Source organism: Phragmites australis, chromosome 15 (assembly GCF_958298935.1).
Source record: "Phragmites australis chromosome 15, lpPhrAust1.1, whole genome shotgun sequence".
NCBI lineage: Eukaryota > Viridiplantae > Streptophyta > Magnoliopsida > Poales > Poaceae > Phragmites > Phragmites australis.
The window spans coordinates 6,954,373-6,978,345 of record NC_084935.1 but is presented as its reverse complement, the minus strand read 5'-3'; the positions used below and the strand labels follow the sequence as shown (position 1 = coordinate 6,978,345).

At 47.3% G+C, this 23,973-nt stretch overlaps 1 protein-coding gene across 1 annotated transcript; it reads left to right on the top strand.

Annotated features, from left to right (window-relative positions):
• The first annotated feature begins 22,617 nt into the window (after window positions 1-22,617).
• Window positions 22,618-23,723, top strand: LOC133892576 (chlorophyll a-b binding protein of LHCII type III, chloroplastic). The gene is made up of 2 exons (XM_062333432.1): window positions 22,618-22,827; window positions 22,931-23,723. Exons 1-2 carry the CDS (start codon window positions 22,693-22,695, stop codon window positions 23,600-23,602), a joined length of 807 nt encoding a protein of 268 aa, XP_062189416.1. The 5' UTR covers window positions 22,618-22,692; the 3' UTR covers window positions 23,603-23,723.
• The last annotated feature ends 250 nt before the right edge of the window (window positions 23,724-23,973 follow it).

The following is a 23,973-nucleotide window of genomic DNA, read 5'->3' as shown; positions in this document are numbered from 1 at the left end:
CCTAGTTATGATCCTAGTTAGATCATGTTTTACATTGTAAATATATGACTGAAAATTTAGCTATTTTTCCTAAAATATGTACAATAGTCATAGGTTATTTTTTTCCTGCACAGTTAGAATTGGCTACTTCAGCTCAGCCGGAGATATGATTCATAACCTCCAAACTTTATAATCTAAAGGCTACCACGAATCCTAAACCCTTCTACAAAAATCAAGCAGTCTTCGACGTCGGAGGCGGCATGGCTCCATGTTCGTGGGGCGCAGCTCGGTTGAGTGGCGCAGGAGCTACTCTAGTCATTGGACGGCGAGCAAGACAGAGCCAGGTGGGGAGGGGGAGGGAGAGGGGCCAAGGCACGGCGAAGAAGCGGGCCACCTCGAGGGAGAGCTGGACCGTGCTAAACTTGAAGGGGAGCTCGTCGCCTTCAGGCCCGCCATGCCGTTGAGGCAGTAGCCATGGCGTGCTCGGCGCCCCGGTGAGTGATTCTTCTCTCATGGCGGCGCTGGGAGCAGGAGGCTGTGCTCTCACATCTGCCTGACGGCTGCAGTGGGATGCGACGATGGTCAGTGGGGAAGGCGGCGGCCTCCTTTTCCTCCTATTCACCCAGGGTCACCCCGCCTCCTCCCTGTATAAGTGAAGGGGAAGAAGACGAGGCAGCGGAGGAGGTGGGGCGACAGCGGAGGATGCAGGGCCGCGGATGGGAGAATTAGGCGGGGCGGCGGAGGTGGACGCGCCGGTGACCGAGAGAAGAAGGCGCACTTAGGCACCTCAGCATTGAAATCTTGGAAATGAATCAGTCCAGCACCCTAACAGTTCGAGCTTCTGAGAAATCAATATGTATGAGGAATTATTTCCAAATGCCAGGGAGGAAACGATCATTCCTTAAGACCTGCAAAGATGCGCCATGTCCACATCCAAGCTAAAGAATCAAAAGAAAAGTAGCTAGTGTAAGCAGCTTGTTCAATACATTGGTTTCCTTCTTTACAACTGTTCGCTTAAATAATTCTGCATTTCTGCTAAGAATGTTCGGTCACTTGGATATTCTACTACAATCTACAGATTACGAGTGTACTTTTATTTGTTGAAAAAGTACTTATACAAAACAGAGAGAGGTTGCACCTAAAGTAGGAAAAAAGAATTTAAAAAACTAAATAGAAATTCCAATGGTACATACATAACAGTACAACAACTGAGAGTAAGCATTGCAGCTCTAATACGCGCTTGCCTTCTAGAAGCAATCTATCGTCTTTGATGTTGGAATTTAGGGTCTTCATCAAGTCCAATGAACCTTCCCACAGCTTCAACCCACCTGGTGCCCATGGTTATGCTCTAGTTCACAGAGCCAAATAAGAAAAAAAACATGTTGCAAAGAACAAATTGTATTCAGTCTTCACCCTCATATTTTTCTGGGACCGAATCAGAGTTTTTTTTTACCTCAAAAACATCAGATGTACCCATTCTCCCCTAATAAATAAGATGGAGAAAGAAAAATGGTTTAGTTTAACATCATCACAAGGATATAAGAATGACCAGAAGACTTCACTCGACCTGAGGCGAGGAGCGGAAAAAAAAACGGTTGTGCGTTACCGCAACAGCTTTTGCGCTAGTTGCTGGTGTTCACAGGTCTGGCCCACCCTCAAATACAATCAAATTTACAATTTCATAATCCTAAGCGCCTAACAATATGGTATCCCATCCTAAACGTGTCATCAATCGAATAAGCAACCACAATCATCTTCCTCCTCTAGTCACTGTGTTGCCCACTCGTGATGCAGATTCTAATCACCCTATCATGCCCAACTTTGCCACTGATAGCTAGAGTGAGTCCCAGGGGCGCAGCGACCGGAGCAGAGGCTTGAGCACCTTATGGCCCCCTGATTCATACACCACGCTGAGAATGACCAATGCAATGCGGTGTAAGAGCAATAAAAAATTATGGCAGACTATTTCCTAAAAGTTTGTCAAATAGCAGTAATCAGCATAACATCGTAGTCGCTGCCAATGTGGTTATGTGCAATGCCACTTACTGCCCTGACTTGACAAAAATAGAAGCAATTGAGTTGGTCAGAAAACTATTTCAGGGCTAAACTATCTTTTTTTTTTCCTTTTCCTTTGATTTAGGAGGGAGGGAGCAGGGAAGATGAGTGTTTGAAGTTCTTCAATGTTCCAGCAAGTTCACTTTGTCTTTTTTTTCTTTAAGTGTCTATTGAGCACTAAAGCTTATGTGATGCAATACTCCAGCATCCTTTCTCACTTCACTCAACAGCACATATCATTGCATAATTTAACAAACACATTAAAGATGAGGGCCACTCAAAACTACAGTTAACCAATGAGCAACTCCAAAATGCCAGATTCTTCTTTTTTTTTTTTGCATAAGCACGATTTAATTCCCAACAGATATAGTGCCAGGAAACAAGAGTGAATGTATCTGACATTATTTTAAGCCGTCTATCATATTTTGCAATCTTCTAATGTAGAACAAATTTGAAGTTGAGATATTAGGTAGAGTAAATTGGTAAATATATCTAGATTTTTTCAATATATATACTCGAAAGTGATTGCGCAACTGTTAAGATTGGCAGCCCTTGATACATCCCCTTGCAGCATTGCACACTTCTTACTGGACTACACAGTGCCAGAGGCAAGCAAAAGGAGCACATTTGCAACTGCACCTTTGTAGATAGTCAGGGAATCATCGACCACCACCGGCTCCAAGCTGGGAGCCGCGACGGGCGATTCCTGCAAGCAACCAAACAAAGATCAAACATTTAATGCTATCACCAAAAAAGAAAGTGTGGAAAGTGTTGGAAACTTTCGCAACCGAACAAAATGGTGGACCTTTGGATATAAGTTGAGATCCGAAGGTTTGGTGGAAGGCGCACTCGATCTAGTGAATAGAACATGGCTATTAATTGTCACATGTCTTTTTGGTACAGTGCTACCCTATTTATAGGTTGTACTTAACCATTCTCTATTACAATGTACTGTAATACCCCTTCAATCGCCGCATTCCCAGTATATTTGTGGACAATACAGTATTATCCCTAAGCACGCCTGTTCTATTTACAATCATGTCATTCTCGGTCTTCAGCTATTAAAGAAGGTCCTCCCCTTCGCCCGGGCTCGTCGAAGGTCTACAGTCGATGGCACCTTCGACGCTCCCTCGGTCGATCTCCTCGCGACATCATGCGATAGCCTTCGCTTGGAATCCGAAGGCTCGCCGAGTGCTTCGCTCGCGACACCTCCGGCATCCCTTCGGTCAATTCCCTCGCGAAGCCCAACGAAAGCCCTTGGTGAACTTTCGAAGACCCCACACTGGCTTCGCCGATCCCGGCACCAGCACACACTCTGGCGGTGCCAAGCATCCACAAGGCACCTTCGGCAGATCTGAAGGGTTCCTGCAACATGACAAATCCACGACAGCTATAATCTCTGTTAATAAATAGTGGTCGCGGAGAACTTCGCTCCAGCATCCGAAGGGGCACGTGAGACCATCCCCCAACAGAAACCCCCCACGAACAAGGCTTTTCTTCGATGGGCCGAACCTGTGAACCAAATGGTAGCGCCAAACACTGTCTCCTTCGGCCCGTGGAAGGACTCACACCCTACGGTTTGCCCTCGACCAAGAAGCCCCCCTTTCATGCCCGAAGGGTCTATTCTTCTGCTCGTAGTGGATTTTCTGGCGAAGCAGTTCAAATCACGAGGCGTCAATTTTTTATTATTATTTATTATTCTTGTCTTAATTGCCATTATTGAGATGGTTTTGATCTCGAAGAGACATTTTGATTGCCATAAAAGAGGCGGTTTGGGTCTTGAACCGACATTTTAACTGCCATAAAGGAGATGGTTTTGATCCCAAACCGCCGTCTTGTCGACTGTCAGCAGAATTTTTACCATTATATATATGACCCTGTGGGTCATTTTCACCGTGCCCTCTCTTGCTTCAAACTTGTGCGCACAGCTTTTCACATCATGCACGAAGGCATCCTTTACCCTTCAGAACAAAACCTAGATAGCCTAATCCGATGGCTCCAAAGAGCAAGTCTGGCAAGCCGAAGATATACTGGATTAGGAAGTCGATGGTAGACGAAGAAGTTTTGGCCGGTTTAAGTAGGGAAGGCCTGATAAGCGACATATCGAAGGTCAGGCTACCCAAAGATCAGGAGACTCAGGAGCCAGTAGATGATGAGGCGATTGTCTTTGTTGATTATTTCAAAGCTGGACTTCGCCTACCATGCGACGACATGGTGGCGAAAGTCCTAAATTTTTTTGAGGTTTTTCTCCATCAACTCGGCTCAATCTCTTTGCCTGGGCAGCGAAGTCGAAAGGAGCGAAGGCATCGGCAAGGTCTTTTGTTGCCGCCCATCAAGTTCACCATCAACCAAAGCATGTCTTTGTTGACAACATGCAGTCCGAAGCTCACTACGGCTGCGCAAACTTTACCTACCGAGGAGGTCTGGCCGCCTACTATAGCTTATAAGAACAAGTGGCCAAAGGATTGGACGCAGTGGTGGTTCTACCACAAGGTAGAGAACAAGGAGTACCTTGTGTCGAAGTGCCAGGAGCTCAAGGTAAACCACGCCCCAGACGTGGTGATGAAGGGTGCTCAAAGGGAGGCCTTCAAAACATTCACAAGGTATGTGAAGCATCTGAGCACCCGCGATTTTGTCGAGGAGTTCCTAGCCGCAGGCTTCTGGCCGCTCAGCAAAGGGTGTGTCGTCACATCGTTCAGGTCGGAAGGACCTGAAGGACGTTGCCATCCCCAGTTTGATTTCACGGGAAAACCTGGTATGTACCTTGTCCCTCCTTTCCCTAGCCTTTGCTTTTTTACTTTTCCTTATTCACTTTTACTTTACGACAACAGTAACAGTTGCCAAGGTGGAAGCCGAAGCCCGGTTTCTTATGGGAAAACTCACAGTGCCCGAAGCCAAAGCTTGCGCTGAGCAAGCCCTTGGCCGCCGGCTCAACCGAATATTTGAGCTTCAAGGCCTTAGCTACGAAGCTAGGCCGGGAATCGCCGGCCCATTGACCGGATGTGTTGAAGGGGATGATGATGCCAAAGGCAAAGGAAAAAGGAAGGACGCAAATCCTTCGGGCTGTGGGATTAAAAGGCTAAAAATCGATGTCCCGAAGAAGGTTGCTCACCCTGATGAGAGTCTTACTGGTGATGCCAAAGGCGACGAGGACCTCGGGGGGCCTGACGCCATCTTAACAACACCCCTTCGGCAGGCACCTCCGAAGGACATAGCGGAGTTGGTCATCATCTCTACAAAACGCCTCGTAGACGCTGGGCCAATTACCTTCCCTCCTTTCTTCACTTTGAGCAACGAAGATGAAGACGACGACACTTTGCTAGAATCACGGGTTGTCGCCAAAGCTATCGCTGATGAAGGCATGTTCCGTTGTGATAAGGGTGGCGAAGAGGCTAGCTCTGAGGACACTGACTTTGAGGCAGGTAGCTCTAGCTCAGACTCCTCCCAAAGCAATTCGACAGAGAGCGGAAACGAAGGGAATGAATCACCACATCCGCGCCTTGGTGGCGCCAAAAAATTAATGTCACTTGGAACCTCACACGACGCCAAAGTTATCAGCGCATAAGCGCTACAATTGTCTTCCTTTGAACGGAGCGTCGGAGAGGTGAAGGACGCGAAGAATATTTTTGGCAGCTTCATCCTCCTCGAGCTCGAAACTCCACTTGCACGGAAAGGTGCCACTAACCTTATCGACGCCTTCGACGTGGCAACCGCAAAGGTATTCTTGATTATTATCATATTTCCCTTCGTACTATCGTTCTTATATTGTTTATGGTTGCTACAGAGTGTGCTTCTTTCACGTGCCCTTCGGCGAAATGCAGAACAATCCGAAGCTTGCATCAAAGGAGCGGAGGAACTGAGGGCATTGCTGCAACAGAGAGTTGAAAAGGCCGAAGCCAAATAGAGAGAATTGCTCCGATGGGCGAAGGATGCCGAGCAGCAGTCTCGAGAGCTAGAAGAAGAGGTTGGATTCCTTCGCTCGAGTACTAACAATTTAGAACAAGAGGCGGCCACTCTTCACTCAGGCACTGAAAAATTAGAACTAGAGGTGGCCACCCTTAGCCATTGCACCGAGGCCTCTGAAGCTAATGTGTTAGAACTTCAGACGCAAAATCGACGCCTAACCGAGGCGTTGCGCGAAGTGAAATAGTTTTCCCATGACGTCGTTAATGAATGAGTAAACGTTCTGGAGCCGAAGGCTGTTCTGGCCAGTGAAGCTATTGGGCAAACTCTTGAAGAGCAGGGTGCTTCGGTCGTGCCTCCGACGGTTAATCAGGTTGATTTGAGTGGACTTCTTGGTTAGATTGTTGAGTCTTCCAGAGGCCTTCGGCAAGCAGCTCATCTGTATGGTGACTTCTGCATCATGATCTCCAGTCAAAGCGTTATCCAAATGTTGGAGATGACAGGCTGTGACCACCACAAGGCGCTTCAAAGCTTCGTTCCATTACCCGCCGAACTTGTCTACTGATGCAGTGATAAGGGCATCAATAGCCTCCACGAGAGCCTTCACCAGTAACTACTGGTGTTAGCACGGGCGCACCCTCGCCCTTCAAGAGGCGGAGATTAATCACCGAAAAGTAAGTGACATTTCACTTCACATCAGCATTATTATCTTCTTGTTTAACTTTTATATACTTTTTATTATAGGCTACCACGAAGGCTAGGAATGCTCCGACCGCAGCCAGGACCTTACCCCATCCTACCTCGGCGCCTGTCTCTTCGTCGGCAGCTAAAGGAGCACAAAATGTAGGTCCGGAGTCATTGTGAGCGAAGGGTTATTTAGTTGCACTTGAAACACTTCGATGTTATCCGAAGCGTTTGTAATATAAATTTTCTTCAAGACATTTTGATAGTCTTCGCTTCCTGCACAGGTACTTCCCTCGGACTCTGTTCAGGTTGCCGAAGATGTTGTTCCCCTAACTATGATGCAGGATAACTTTTATATGTCCTGGGCTTGCTGGGAATCATTCCGTCATTGCCATCCTGACATTCCATTTGACCGGTACTAGCGAGCGAAGGCCCGAGCTTACGATGTCAGCAACGCTAACTCAAAAGCATTTTGGGAAACGTTTGGCCCTTCGGACTTACATATCCGAAGGGCCGAGAGAGCAGCACGTATGATAGAGCATAGAGAATTTTCTCCTCTAATGGAGCTTCTCGAGCCAAAGGACGAGCCGGTGGACGAAGGGTATGACCTCGCTTCGCATCGGTAGTTTTGTTACCGGTGGTGGCCACAGCCATTACAAATAATTACATCTGCCGAAGGTGATATTGATAAGTCGTTATCTTCGACCGAAACTTCTTCTGATAGTTATGTCGGTTCCCCACTGGACCCGACAAAGTCCTTCTCTGCACGGCGGGGTATTGCTTTTCAACTTGGACGCAGAAAAATGTAGAAAAACATTATGGATACTGACATTGATGAATTTGCAGATTAATCTGTTGTTTGTTTCATTTTTCCAATGTGCCTGGGGTTATTGATATCAAGTTTTTGGACCTTCAGCAGCAACATACACGAAGCGTTGATCAAAAAATGTTGTCCCCCCTGACTTTAGCCATAGGGACCTTCGTTAGCAAATTGTGCGAAGCATCTATCGAAAAACACCGTCCCGTAACCTTTAAGCCGTAGGGACCTTCGGCGGCAAACTACGCGAAGCATTTATCGAAAAAAATTCGTCCCCCCGACCTTTAAGACGAAGGGACCTTCGGCAGCAAATTGCAGCTGATTGTTGCTTTGACGAATTTATCTTATTTTGCTCATGTTTCTTTGATCGTTGGATCGACATGAGCAATATGGCCGAAGAGCGTACTTATTATTGCAATTGTGATAAAATTTAGATTTTTCTTTCATCGTATACTACTCATAATACATCCCAGTGTGTTTTGACTTCGTTTATATCGAAGCGTGTAGCCCCCACTTGGGTCTGGCTACGCAGTTAATTAGCCCTCGAAGCCGGCGATGTGCTGCTATTGCCCTAATGTTAAGTCACAATTTGGCTTTTTCCTTTTTAGTTGATAGGTGTGTTGGCTTTGATTCGAGGCCGAGCAGAACTTCGGGTTTTTTCTGCGAAGGTGTTTAGCCCACGACAGGTTTAACATTACTTTGTTTTTTCTTCCGGAGATATGATTTGTCTTTGGTGCGGGGCTAGCACTCTTAGCTCCTGTCTATTGCTTCTATTTGAGAGGTCCGCTGCCTTTGTTTAAGGTAAAGCGATACTTTGGCCTTTTCTTGTGAAGGTGCTTACCCTATTCTTGGTTTAGCATCCCTTCGTTTTTTTTTTTTTTTACTTTTCCGAAAGTTTGTTTTGACTTTGGTGCAGGGCTGGCACTTTTAGCTCCCGTCTTTTTCATGATCCGAAGATATGATTTATTCTCCTGAGTGGGGGCATGCACTCTTAGCCTCCGTCTTCTTTTTCGAGAGGTGCACTGCCTTTGTTTAAGGTCAGGCGGCACTTCGGTTTTTTCTGTGGGTGTGTACGCGTCTTTAAGTTGAAGCGTAAGGTATCAATCATACTAGCATTCCTTACCTTAACTTTTCACTGGCTGGCTGTGGCCTGCCTTGCATTGTCAATTGGTCTGCATCCTTCAATCGAAGGCTTGCATCACTTCGACGAAGAATTATGCATTAACTCTATCGAAGCAAGTGCTCTTCTAGAGGGGGAGTAACTTCTTATAATCAGAAGGGTTTACAAAGGGTCTGCCTCGTTAAAAACCTCACACCCCAGCGAAGGGTTCTCCTTGTGAGGAAAAGAGTACAACACCTATACAGAAATTGAAGTGCTGAAATTAAAAATGCATGAAAGTAAATCTATTACAAGGGCTTCGGCTATCACTACGAAGGTCCCTGCTGAAATCTTCGATTATACATAGTATTTGCGAAGGTTGTTGGCATTCCAGGTATGTGGAACTTCTTCACCTTCGAGAGTAGCCAAGTGATCCAGGCCTCTTCGAACTCTTGACCAGGAAAGGTCCATCCCACTTGCTCCGAAGCATTGGGTATCCTTTGGAGCACAAGGTCCCCTGGAGCAAACTCTTTCGGAGATATGTTCTTGTTCCTCCACTTTTTGGTTTCTTCTTGATACTTCGCCAAATTTTCAACAGCTTGCAGTCTAATTTCTTCTAGAGCATCCTTGGCTACTAGCTCTTCGTCTTGACATGTCTCAGTCGTTACCCAGAACGATTTGTTCTTTCGCTCCTCTGGGGTCATAGCCTCTTCGCCAAAGAGCAAATGAAATGACAAGAAACCTATTGGCCTAGTTGATATTGTTCTGATCGATCATAGTACCTTTGGCAACTCATCGACCCACTTTCCCTTCGGCAGACATTGCAGATGCCTGGCCACTCCTGTCAAAATGATGTCATTCGCTCTCTCCACTACTCCATTCAATTGAGGATGGTATACTGAAGCGAAGTGGATTTTAATTCTCATATCTTCGCAAAATTGTTTGAAGCCTTCGCTGTCAAACTGTGAACCATTGTCAATTGTTACTTCACGAGGAACACCGAAGCGGCAGATGATGTTTTGCCACAAGAATTTTTGTATATTTTTTGACGATATCTTCGCCAATGGAATTGCCTTCACCCATTTGTAAAAGTACTCAATAGCCATTGCAGCATAGCGAAGGTTTCCCGAAGCAGTTGGTAAGTGTTTAATGATGTTAGTCCCCTAGCGAGACAAGGGCCAAACTGTTGGGATCAGCTGTATTGCTGGTGAAGGTATGTTTGATCCCTTGGCCATGTATTGGCATTTCACACATCTTGGCACCATGATCTCTGCATCCGAGATAGCCTTCGGCCAATAGAATCCCTACCTGAATGCTTTTTCAACAAGTGCCCGAGTGCCGATGTGCGAGCCACACAACCCTTTGTGTATTTTCTTGAGCAAACCTTGTCCTTCTAATTGGGATACGCATCGAAGCATCGGTGCACAGACTCCCATCTAGTACAAGTCAGCCCCCACAATCTTGTAGTTTCTGGTTCTTTGCACCATTCTCTTCGCCTCCATTTGATCTTTGGGCTAGTAATGGCCCTGAAGGTAAGCCATTATGCAAGAGCGTCAATCTTCACTCTCGATGATAGTGACACTACGTGCCACCTGTTGAGGGGCTTCGACAGCTGGTGTCCTCAAAGCTTGATAAAAAAACATCCTGAGGGAGTGGTAGATTTTGTGCTGCAGTCTTGGCGAGGTCGTCGGCCTCAGAATTGTCATTTCTTGATATATTCTCGACAGTGAATCCCAAGAAATGTTTCTCTATGCTTTGCACGGCTACCATATACTTAGCCAACTCCGACTGCTTTGCTTGAAATATTTTGTCGATTTGGCCTACTACCACCTGAGAGTCTGTCTTGACCATTACCCTTCAGGCGCTCAGGTCTCTCGCCTTACGAAGATTGAGAAGAACCGTTTCGTACTCTGCAACATTGTTTGTTGACCAAAAATCAAGTCTGACTGTGTATCGCAGCTTCACTCCTGAAGGCGATGAGACAACTGCTGCTGCGCCAGCACCCAAAGCCCCCCAAGATCCATCACAATATATGCTCCATATTGGGTATAATGGTTTTTCTTCCGGACCTCCAGTCTCCAGTGTCCAATCTGCCAGAAACTCCACCAAGGCCTGTGATTTTATCATCGTTCACGCAACAAAAGTTAGCGTGAATGGTGCAAGCTCTACGGCCCATTTTCTGATCCTTCTCATAGCTTCGCAATTTTCAAACATGTCACGAATGGGTGGAGAGATAGGCACTATTATACTGTGAGATGTGAAGTAGTGCCGAAGCTTTCGTGAAACCATCACCACGGCGTAGGCCATTTTTTCCATTTCAGAATAGAACATCTTCTGCCCTGACAATACCTCTGACACATAGTACACGGGAAATTGCTGCAACTCCTCGTTGACTTGCATTTCTTGCACAAGCACGACACTTACTGCCAAAGGGGAAGCTGTTATGTACAGCAATAACTCAGCCCTCGGATCTGGGCTAATTAGAGCTTCAAGCTTCGTCAAGTATTCTTTGAGTTCATTAAAAGCATTCTGTTGCTCCGCATTCCATCTAAAAGGAGTAGAGCCCTTGAGAGTTTTGAAGAAAGGGAGGCTTCGCTCAGTAGACCTGGCTATGAATTGGCTCAAAGCTGTCAATCTTCCCACCAAGCGTTGTGCCTCTCTTCGACCCTACGGAGGCCTCATATCAAGTATTGCTTGAATTTTTTCAAGATTTACTTTGATGCCTCTCTTCAACACCAAAAATCCCAACAACCTCCCCGAGCGCACACCAAATGCACACTTTTCCGGATTCAATTTTAATCCCACACTTCGCAAAATGGCGAAGGTCTCCCGAAGGTCGTTCAAGTGACCATTTTCCTTGTTGCTTTTAACAACTATGTCGTCAATGTATGCAGACACATTTCTACCCAACTGTGACTTAAGTACAATTTGAACCAATCTGGCGAAGGTTGCTCTGGCATTTCGAAGGCCCAAGGCCATTCTTACGTAACAGTATATTCCGAAGGAGGATCTAAAGCTTGTTTTTTTCCTGGTCCTCCTTCGCCATCCAGACTTGATGGTATCCCTAGTATGCGTCCAGAAAACTTAACATCTCACAGCCGGCCGTGGAGTCCACCAACTGGTCAATGTGTGGCAAAGGAAAGTCATCCTTTGAACAGGCCACGTTCAGGTCTGTAAAATCAACACGGATTCTCCATTTACCATTGCTTTTCTTCACTAACATCGGGTTTGCTAACCACTCAGAGTGTAGTGCTTCATGTATGACCCCAGCATTGGGAAACTTGTGCACCTCAGCCTTCGTCGTGTCTTCCTTTTCGTTGGAAGTTTTCCGAAGCTTTTGCTTCTTTGGCTTCACGTTCAGGTTAATATTCAAGGTATGTTCAATGATATCTCTGTTGACCCCTTGATATCCTTCGATGTCCAAGCGAAGACATCCTCGTTGTTGCGGAGGAATTATATCATCCTTCGCTCATCTTCTTCTGACATTTATGCTCCTATGACCACTGATTTTTTTTGGTCTATCCTGTCACGGCAGGACACTCTTAATCTGGCCTTCAGGCCTGGCCCTTAGAGCTCGTTGTGCCTGGAGAGAGCCTTCAACTTCTTGGGGCTTTAACAAAGGTTATGTTACGACATGGATGTCACGACGGCCCAGAGTATATCCCACTTCGATTCTATGGGCCATCTGTTGATCTCCCAACACTGATATGACGCCTCCGGGGCTGGGCATTTTCATGCACAGATACCCATGGTGCGGAATCGCGCCAACTTGTTTAGCACCCCTCTTCCAAAGATGGCATTGTATGGATAGTTTATATCAACAACAACGAAGGTGATATCTTCTGTCCGAAAATTTGATCCGTCACCAAAAGAAACTAGTATCTCTACCTTGCCCAAAGCATTGATTGCTTTTCCACCGAAGCCTATCAATGGAGACCCAGCCTACTGTAAAATACTTCGCTCTAAACCCATTCTATCAAAGGCTTCAGCGAAGATGATATCTGTCGAGCTTCTACCATCTATCAGGATCCTGTTGACTTGGCTTCCTGAGATGTTAGCAGCAATGACGAAGACATCAGTGTGAGGGTAATCTAAGACCCTCATGTCCTCATGTGAGACGATTGTGCGTACATGGGACCATTTCGAGTGGATGTAAGGAGGGTTTACGCCGACATGGTTAACCCTTCGCACATAATCTTTTCACTGCCTCTTGGACTGTGTTTCCTGATTAGAGCCACCAGTGATTGACAAGACCACGTTTAAACCGTGGGTTACTGTGTTCACTGATCTGCTGGTCTCTGGGGGAGCTTCAATTGTGGGCCTTGGCGGAGGAGGCGGGAGTGCTGCTTAGAAAGTCGCCGACTGCCCATAGGTTTGGTTCGTTAGGGCCAAAGGTACTAGAACATATGGTTGTACCGAAGCCATTGGTTGCCATTGAGAGGCAAATCCCGAAGGGTTTGGCCCGTGGTCTTGACCCTGGGTCTTCTGACACTACCACGCGTTGCCCGGCCTTTATGGTGCGGCGTGATGCACTACCCTGGTAGGATCGAAGGATTGCTTCATGAGGCTTTCCTTCATGGCAACAACATGCGGACACTGCTTGGTTGTATGACCAGCACCTTCACCATGCAACTCATAGTATAACGTGCCTGGATCATGGGGTGCCCGTCCACCTCGACCTCCGTGGCCTCTACCGCTTCGACTTCCACGCTCCCCTCCCCACCACCTTGGGCTCCGATGACCTCATGCAAGATGTCGTCAGATCCAGATTCTATCTGGTTGACTTCTTTTTGCTTCAAGTTGTACCCTAAGGTATCGTTTTTCTTCGAGTGCTTCGGCTTATCTTTCGGTTGGGCAGCGTTTGTGTCCTTGCTTGAGGGATAAGGCTTCGGCGTCTTTGACGCTGCCATTTCACTTTTCCTTTGATTATGGTCCACTTCAGATCTTGCATACTCCTCCATTTTGTTGAAGAGTTTGTGGACACTCTGTGGCCTCTTGCATATCAGCTTTCCTGCCAGCAGACCTCCTCTGATGCCTTGGATAGCAGCATCAATAATTGTGTCCTCGCTCAAGCCCTTCGCCTGACAGCGCACATGTACGAAGCGCCACATGTAGTCTTTTAGTGACTCTGTCAGTTGTTGTTTTACAGTGAAGAGGTTGTCAGCTGTGATCTTTTCGGCTCAGTTGCCTTGGAAATTGCAGAAAATGGCATCGCGCAATTGCTCCCATGAGTATATGGATCCTGGAGGTAAGGCGGAGTACCAAGATCTTGCTATCCCTTTTATCGCCAACACAAAGGCCTTTGCCAACGTTGTGTCATCTCCGCCAGCAGATTCAACTGCTGCCTCAAAACTCATGATGAATTCCCTTGGGTCTGACTCTCCGTCGAACATCACCACCCTCGGCATCTTGAACCCTGAAGGCCACGGGTGCTTTTGCAAGCCAATGGATAGCGGTGATTCTGGATCGCCTACATGCGACCTATGCCGAAGATCATGCATAGGTCGTGCTATAAACGCTGACGAAGGGATGATAACATTCCGCGTCTCTTCACCCTCTCGCTGTAGCATGTTAATATGCTCTTGCGTTTTCTCCAGGGTTCTTCTAGCTTCATCAGCTCGCCGGTGATATTCAGCGGCCTTCTGACTTGCTGCCAAGCTCTCTAGCATATGCTTCTTCTATGCGATTTGCCTCTCTAGGTCTTCGGCTTCTAGTCGCACAGCTCTTTCCGCTTTGATTTATTCTTTTTCATCTTCGTATTCTTCAAAGTGTTAGAAGTCCTAAGGGGCTTTGCCCCTCGTAGTTGTTGAAGCTTCAAAACGAGCGTGAAGGCCTTCTTCAACCCTTCGTATCGAAGCATTTGTGTTTTCCTGGTGAGTTGGGTCTTTGAGAATTTGAACCTCCCCTTCGGTCACCGCGGCCACCTCGTGTTGTTCTTGTTGGACTTCTTTGATTGCCTCGATCGCGGTGACGTTCAGCTCCACAGCGACCGAAGGGGTAGTAGTGGTCGTATCCCTCTCCAAAAGTTGTTGCTCTGCTGCAACGATGATTCTTCGACGCCCTTCGGTTTCTTCTTGGGCAGCATGGCTTCAGAATGTGCCAATCCCCACAGACGGCGTTAACTGTTGAAAACTTTCGTAACCGAACAAAGTGGTGGGCCTTCAGATCTGAGCTAAGATCCAAAGGCTTGGTGGAAGGTGCACTCAATATAGAGAATAGAGCACGGGTATTAATTGTCACCTATCTTTTTGTGTACAGTGTCACCCTATTTATAGGTCGTACCTAACCGTTTTCTATTACAATGTACCGTAATACCCCTCCAACCATCACATTCCCAGTATATTCGTGGGCAATACAGTATTATCCCTAAGCACACATGTTCTATTTACAATCATGCCCTTCTTGGTCTTCAGCTATTAGCAAAGGTCCTCCCGTTCGCCCGGGCTCATCGAAGATCTGCAGCTGATGGCACCTTCGACGCTCCCTCAGTCGATCTCCTCGCAGCATCGTGTGATAGCCTTCGCTTGGCATCCGAAGGCTCACTGAGTGCTTCACCCGCGACACCTCCAGCGCCCCTTAGGTCAATTCCCTCGTGAAGCCTAACGAAAGCCCTTGGTGAACTTCCGAAGGCCCTACACTGGCTTCACCGATCCCGGCACTGGCACACTCTCTGGCGGTGCCAAGCATCCACAAGGCACCTTCAATAGAGCCAAAGGGTTCCTGCAATATGACAAATCCACAACTATTGTAATCTTTGTTAGTAAACAGTGACCGCAGAGGACTTCACTCCAGCATTCAAAGGGGCACATAAGACCATCCCCCAACAGAAAGAAAGCAGGAAAAAAAAGATGGAGAAGAAATAGTACCTCAGAGAGCAGGACCTCAACGGCTGGCGGCGGAGGTGGTAGGGTAGGGCCGGAGTCAAACCCGAACCCGAAGACCAAGGAAGTGCCACCAGGGCTGGAGAAGTAGAAGAGTGGGGAGGCGAAGGTGGGGGCAATGGCGGTGGTGTTCTTGGCCTCTGTGTCTTCCATTGTAATGTCCTAGCACAGCTGGGGAGCTGTTGCGATGGAGGCGGGGTCTATGGAGGCGCAGAAGAGCAGGGGGAGGTGAAGGCTTTGGGATGGACAGAAGGGCAGGTGCACGAGAGGTGGCGGAGGAGCGAGCGGGGCGAGGGCGGCGGGGAAGAAGACGGCGAGGAGGATATCGAGGACGGTCGTGCCCCGTGGAAGCGGTCTGGACGAATCTCGAAGACAGCTCACACATAGCCCAACTCATTCGCTATCGGACGCTCCAAGATTCACGATGCATTCGATCTGACGGCTCCCACCTTTCTGCTGACATGGGCTGATGAGGGAGGAGTTTTCTTACGCGTTGTAGGTTAGAGAGATGTTGACACTATACTAGTAGCAGAACTGTTCGAAATGAGTCAGGATGAAAACGGACGGAACCGTCGGGAAAACCACCTAACCGTTTTTACTTTCACATTTTCTCAATCGGACGAAAACGGAAATAGGATACGCGGGAACAGAAACAGTCGGGACATAAACGGAGCATTGAAAACAAACCAATCCGATCGGGAAAATGCTAGTATCGGTCGGGATTCGAAAACACAAAACGGAAACACCAACCTACAGAACCATCAGTGACATGTCAACATGTATAAATTTAACATGATCTTCAGATAACATCAAACTAATAAGTTTGACGAACCAATCCAATCAGCAAGTCGCATGAAAGTAAAAAATGTCATATGATTTTTCTATTCATATGACATATCATTTTTTATCAATACTTGACAAAGAAAAGTAAATAACTGCTGAGAAAAAAATTACAAAAAGAATAGAAAAAGAAAAAAAACTACAGTGGTGCGTTTTCTCCTGCCTGCTACTTTTTTGTCAAGAGCTCAATCGGCTATCCTCACATCGGCAACAACATAGCAGCCAATCCTGTAATGTATGTGTGCGCACGTCCCAAGGCCCCATAAACAAAGAGGAGGTTGGATTAGTACCATATCGTGGAGGCAAACAAAATGAGGTGCGACAAGCTCTATAAAATACCCAGAAAGGAGGTAGTTCTGTAGTGGCGACCTACGCACCTGCTGGGCTGAGATGTGAGCTATGGGGCTCTTGGCCAGACTAGTAGGGATGATGAGGCGCTGGGCTGGATGTTGGGCTGCTCTGAAAAACAGGATAACACGGATTTTTTTGGGGAAAAACAAAAACGGACGGAAAATGTCTCAACCGTTCCCCTTTTTGCAAAACTTGTCCTGTTTCCATCTTATTTCTTTTTTGTTCGCAAATATGAAAACGATCGGGAAAAAAGTTTCCGCACGGGTGTTCAAACCGTTTTCATTCCTAGAAATGACACCCTAGAAATGACACGAACTGTCCATGATAGCTGGGCAGCCAAGGTACGTGCTGGACGCTTCTAAAAGTTTGATAAGGCCTATGGGCTGCAAAACATCTAGTAGGTTCTCTTTTTCACGCTCTCTCTCTTGTATACGTACGGCTGCTTCATGATTTACCCTCAGCATGTACTCCCAGTCCCATCTCCAGCACTGCTCCGGCAGCTTCATACTGACCTACTAGGTTGGTGGATGAGATGGCGGCATCAAAGAAAATAGTCTTGTGATGGCTACAGGAGAAAGAGACTCTAACCTAAGCTGACTAAAATTACATACGCTAGAAACCAAAAAAAAGAAGCAAAGGGACGATGGCTTCTCCTGTTATATCTCTATAACCGAATTTGCGACAGAAATCTTGCAAAAGAGCCATCCCACGTCACTCGCAAATCCAGTCGTCCGATTCCTCCTCAGATTGATACATACCATCAGATCTCACATGTAGCGTGTTTGCATATAGCCCCTTGAGCAAGTATGAAATAATTATTCGTTGAATCCCGATTCTACCACCATTCTCGACTTCTCTCGATACTTCCTCCCCACTCTCTTCTCTCTCACCGAAATGCTTGAGCGCACGCGCAGTGCGGCGGCCGGCAGCATGGTGTGGTGCTCCGCCCCTCCCTGGCACCACCTATCCTCGCTGGCGCGTTGGCGAGTCCACCGCGGCAAGCAGGACGACGAGACGGCGGCTGTTGTACACGTCGTGTTCCACACGATGCCGCTGGTGTAGCTCCATAATCCTTCTCTGTCTCACGTGCTGTCAGCAGTAGCACCGGCCCACTTTGGGAGTGCACCGACAAGCACGCGGTCGGTGCGCAACTAGTGCGCGTGACAACGCACGAAGGCGGTGTCGACGGAGGGGAAATTACTGAGCGACGGTGCGGCGCATGCAACGACGGGTGCCAGGTTGCTATATCAGTTTGTGAAATCTCAACTTTGAGTTTTTTATTGGTAATTAGTAATATTCAAATTACATCTATCGTGTTTTTGCTTGAGTTCTTGATTCGTTTGCAGGAAAAAAACCTTTTTGACAAGGTCAACCACGCTTTGGTACATTTGATAACTATAAAGTAGTGATGTAGTGGTTACAAGGATTCTCGATCTGTTCTGATCAGAGCTTTTAGATCATCAACATCGAAACTCCATCAAATCGACTTATTACATTACCTTTTGGGAAGATCGGGCAACGCTCCCATCAAGTGGTATCAGAGATTTAGTTGCACGTTAGGTAATCTCATTTATCCCCTTTTTGTTTAGTCGTGTTCTATTACCTAGAGTCCAGAAAATTACCCTATAAAAATATTTAGATTTTAGTTCTTCCGATGTCCAAACCACTTTGAGCCTTCTCGCAATTTTGATTTCTGTTTTCGCATTTTTGAGTTCGAGTCCATCGTTGGTGTCTTTGTTGTTGGTCTAGTCATCGTGTTCTAGTTTCTAGCGTCGAGTCTTTGTTGATTTAGTCATCGTGTATCTTAGCTTACCCTTGGCTGCATCTGTTGCAATTAATGTTTTGTCTGCTATGGCCGAGATCGTGTCACCAGTCGCTTCCACCACCTACTCAGGTTCGACCACCTAGTCAGGTTCGACCACCTACTCGGATTCGACCACCTACTCGGATTCGACCACCTCCTCGCTTTCGCCCTACAACCTAGTTGGAGTCTATCTGTTTCTGGTTGATCTCGGACACCCCCACACACCATCATATCGTGACTTGCCAAACATAATCAATCCGATGAGCAATTCCATAGTCGAAATAGAGCAAGCCAAAGTTCAGAGAGAGAGGGTATCTTTTTATTACTTTTATACCCCTACTTTCCGGAAAAAGTTTGTGACTCACTCACCCCCTTAAACTTAGAAAATATAGTAGAAGAGTTTTGAGCTTGCGTCACATTCGCAAAAAAAAAAAGCAAAAAGTGCCAAAAAAAAAGAGTAAAAAAAATTCAGAAAGAAAAAGAAAGAAAAAGAATTCAGCTTGCTTTGCGAATTTTTGTTCCATTGTACTTGTATCTACCATATCTTCCAGCTTTCTTGAGTTACTTCTAGGAACACGTTCGGGCCAGCAACTATAATGAGTACTATAGATTTTTATTCAGCTTTGCTAATCTGATTTCATTATTACTATTCCTTGCTACTAAATATTGCTTGTGTGAGCTCCACATTCTCTTGATTAGAACAGTTCTCCCCTTGCAACCACCTCACTCGCATCTGAAAAGGTATCACGAACTAGCCACCGATTGTGCCACCTGTTGTGATTGGTAAGAATACTTGCAAGAGCATGGTAAGACGCTTGAGAGTGTGTGATTCCACCTCCATCACCTAGTAGTTGATCGGGATAATAATTTTTTGTTGTCTTCTATTTGTTACTAATCATGGCAGGAGAAATATCGGATGTGTAAAGTATGTTTTGAGGCAAGAACTCACGATGGTGTTGGATGAACATCACTGTGCTATTTAATGACGGTATTGAAAAGAAGCTTGCAGAAATAAATACTACATTGCAACGACTCAGCGATAGTATTGCAATGCTTAATACATGTTTTGATAGATTGGTCAATCAGCCACTGAACAATGGACGTGTAGATCCTCATGGTGCAGCCCATGAACATGAGGAATTCGTCCTGGATGATGAAATTTTGAAGCAAGAACACAAGGCCAATGCTGTTTTTGCTACCCAAGATGCACGCCAAAAGAACCATCTTAACTTCAATCGACAAGGTATGAGAAGTAATAATTTTCAGCAACATAATCCACATGTTAATGATGATCCATTTGCTAAAGTTAAGTTTATCATATCATCTTTTGCGGGTATTTATGATGCTAAAATGTATCTAGATTGAGAGATGATGGTAGAACATAAATTCAATGCTCACTTAGTTCCTGAGGTACATAAAGTTAGGTAAGTCACTAGTGAATTTAAAAACTTTGCAATCATCTGATGGAATAGGGTATGCAACAATGGGTTAACGCATACAACATAGGATACTTTAAAGGTTGCTATGCGTAACAGATTTATTCAAACCTCTTTTAAACGTGACTTATGTAAGAAATTACAACGTTTAAACTAAGGCAATAGATCAATAGAAGAATATTATCAGGAGCTACAGATTAATATGTTGCGTTGTCATATTATTAAGAACGAAGAGGCTACAATGGCATGTTTTTATGAAGGATTAAGACGTAAAATTTAAGACATAATTGATTATAAAAAATATGATAATGCTTTTGGATCATTTCAACTTGCATGTTTGAAAAAAAAAATTGTATGTTTCCAAAGAGCGACGAACTCTGCTAGGTGTCGTGGCGAGCTTATGGCCACCAGGTTTTAATCCCTCATCCATGAGTTGTCGGTGAGGGCTCGGTTGGCTGTAAGCCTATTTATGGGCAATCCAGCCCGAGGAACCATATTCGACCAGTGCACGGGCTAAACTCGGGCTTCAAAACATAGGCTCACAGTTCCAGTCGAGCCAGACTCAGGCTTCAAAATAGGCCCAAGACCTGAAAACCCCAACCTGGCCTGAAAAAAACCCAAAAAACCCGAACCTGATCGAAAAAACTCAATCTTAGACTAGACTCAGGCTTAGCAACTTGGCCCGACGTCAAGCTCGAATCTATGGGTTTTCTGTCAGGCTTTTCAAAGCCCAGCCCGAAACCCAACCGGCCCGACGTTTGAACAAGCCGTGACCGCTTTGTTTTTCTTCTTAGATATTTGGAAGAGGGTTGGCGCAAGGTACTTCGGAGTTTTTTTATGGTCAACCGGAGGAGACATGTCCCCACCTGAATTTTCCATTAAGATCCTAATGGAGGACCAGAACCGGACCGGTTTAGATGATTACATACATAGCCCAAACGGAATTTTACTGGACGATTACATGGGGGAGAGGAAAAGGCATCAGGCTTCGCATCACCGCGGGGAGATGGCACCTCAGAGGTGGGCGTCTGGAGCTGTGCCGTTCAGCCATGCACTGTGCCAAAACAGGGCCTTTTTCCCGTCCCCAAGGGTGATCGTCGTTGCTGCTGCGAAAAGCTTGCGGTCGGTGTCGTCGCACGGGACTTCCATCTCTACCAAGGTTTGTGCTCCTGTGTCCATGCCTGCCAGAGCCACCAGAGGCACAGGGCCCTCGCAAATTTTTGGAGATGAAGGATTCCCAATCCGCCCAATTTTATTGGCCGACAAAAGCGCCACCAATTTACCTTACATTTCCCTCCTTAGATTCGATCGTAGCTGGCCCATGACGGGAATATCTGTAGTTTTAGTTTCTACTGTTTTTCATCTGTTTTATTGAAGATATAGACTTCTGAATTTTTTAGTCTATTGAATTTAGAGAACAAAAAAGTACGGACTTTTGAACTTCGATATAGGGAAAGATTAACGATCCACTTCTCCATTCATGATGTCAAACATAAAAATGTGCTACAAGGATAGTTTGCGCTAGACCGACTATCTTGGTGTTGAGACAAGTGACAATGTATGGTTTCATATGCCGCAATGTGCATCCAATCGCAATTTTTTCATGACCATTTTCATCACCTTTTGAAGTGTGGGAGCACTAGAGCGTACTAAGGGGTAGGACCGTAGGAGCACCGGAGATGTTCTCGTCAATACATGAACTAGAGCAGTATTCCTGCAGCTAGCTGCTTTATGTATTGTACTCCTTACAACCAAAGATCGAACTAAAAGGAGAAAGAAAAGGGACTCTCCAGGCACCGGCAACAATTTCTAAACACGAAGGTACTGCCGTACTGATCTGTTCTGAGAAATCGATCAACCATCCATCGATAAGAAGTTCGGAAGAAGTCCGCGCAGTGGAGAAAAAAAAATAAAATAAAAAGTTCCGAAGAAAGGGACTCATCATTTCAACCGTCACCACGCCGTCGTCATCTCGGGTCACCGGCGCTGCGGAACGCGTCTCTGAACTTGTCCCACCGCGACCGGTACCGGAAGATCTCGGGGAGCAGCCGCTCGAGCTCCTCCCAAGCCCGCTCCATGTAGGCGAACGTCCGCCACGCCGCGAGCCATCTCTGCGAGACTCTCGTCGATCCTCGCCACTCTGGCCGCGATCTCGGCTAGCTCGCGCGTACTCTGATCCTCGTCCACGACGCGCGCGTGCCCGCCTCCGAAGCAGCTGAGCGGGGCAGCCTCGTCCTCATCTTGGGCTTCATCTTCGCCTGATGCGTTGGCCGAATAGCCACTGCTTGCTCGATCGCGACGTACCGATGGTGGTAGTGCAAAAGCGAACGCGAGGTTCAGCTTTTTTTTTTTTATTGATCGGATCTTCAATGTGTGCTAGTACTACGAACTCGTGTTCGTCTCGGTCTCGGTCTCCTGACTTGGGACGGCTGCGCCCCACGCACGCTCGCGGGCGAGCTTGGATTGCGATCCATCAGCGCTCAGCACCAGGAGTAGTAGGATGGTGGATGCACTAGACTAGAGCGTTGGGCTTCCAGAATTCTGCAGCAGCCCGGCCCAGACCCGTGGCACGTAACGCTGTGGACCCTGTGGTGCAGCATTGGATAGGGAGCCATCCGAGGTGGCACCGCCGCACCTCCAGAATCCAGTGGCTCGCCATGATTGGCCGGAACCAAATCCAGAAATCTCCACCTCACAACCGCCGCTCCAATCGCCATTCCCCTTGAGCTCGCCTCTCCCCGGCAACAAAACACACTAGTGCTACAAATACGTCCACGTAACCCCTCACAAATCTTAACGCTGGTACTGCCTTTGCTTAGCCCAGACATCCGGAGCCGCAGCAGATGGCGTCGACGATCATGGCCGCCACCTCCCGCGTCGTCTCCGCCAAGACGCTGTTCCTCGGCCAGGGCCGCACCGCCGCCAGTGCCAGCCCCCTCCGCGACGTCGCCGCCGCCGCCAGCGGCCGGATCACCATGGTAAGTCGCCAGGCGCCACGAACCACTTGGCCACAGTATCAGTCCATGACACGTTTCTTTGGAGCTGAGCGCTAACCAACTAGTGTCCACGGCACGTTTGCAGAGCAACGAGCTGTGGTACGGCCCGGACCGCGTCAAGTACCTCGGCCCCTTCTCGGCGCAGACGCCGTCGTACCTGACGGGCGAGTTCCCCGGCGACTACGGCTGGGACACCGCCGGCCTGTCCGCCGACCCGGAGGCGTTCGCGCGGAACAGGGCGCTGGAGGTGATCCACGGGCGGTGGGCGATGCTGGGCGCGCTCGGGTGCATCACCCCGGAGGTGCTCGAGAAGTGGGTGCGCGTGGACTTCAAGGAGCCCGTCTGGTTCAAGGCCGGCGCGCAGATCTTCTCCGAGGGCGGGCTCGACTACCTCGGCAACCCCAACCTGGTGCACGCGCAGAGCATCCTCGCCGTACTCGGCTTCCAGGTCATCCTCATGGGCCTCGTCGAGGGGTTCCGCATCAACGGCCTCGACGGCGTCGGCGAGGGCAACAACCTCTACCCCGGCGGCCAGTACTTCGACCCGCTCGGCCTTGCCGACGACCCCGTCACCTTCGCCGAGCTCAAGGTCAAGGAGATCAAGAACGGCCGCCTCGCCATGTTCTCCATGTTCGGCTTCTTCGTGCAGGCCATCGTCACCGGCAAGGGGCCCCTGGAGAACCTGCTCGACCACCTCGACGACCCCGTCGCCAACAACGCGTGGGTCTACGCCACCAAGTTCGCGCCAGGGTCTTAAGCTAGACGACGGTGCCGCCATTGTACACTACTCGTTTGTGGCATTACATTTGTATTTGTACCATGAATGAAAGCATTGTGATCTCAGAATTCAGGAACGTACTGGAGGGTTTTTGATCTTCCATGCAAGTGTGCTCTGTGTCAGTTGTCAGTTGTGACATGTGTGCTCATGAAACGGTTGATGTGCTGATTTATAATCCATTTAGTAGCTTCCTTCCATTTCAGTTGCAACTATTCTGACAAATAAAAGCTGCCTGGAAACAATATCGAATTCGAAGCACTGCTAATCAGAGAAACATATTTCCAAACTCAGGATTCAATTGGGAGTAATTCACAGAAATGATATTACAGAATACCTCGCTAAGTTGTCAA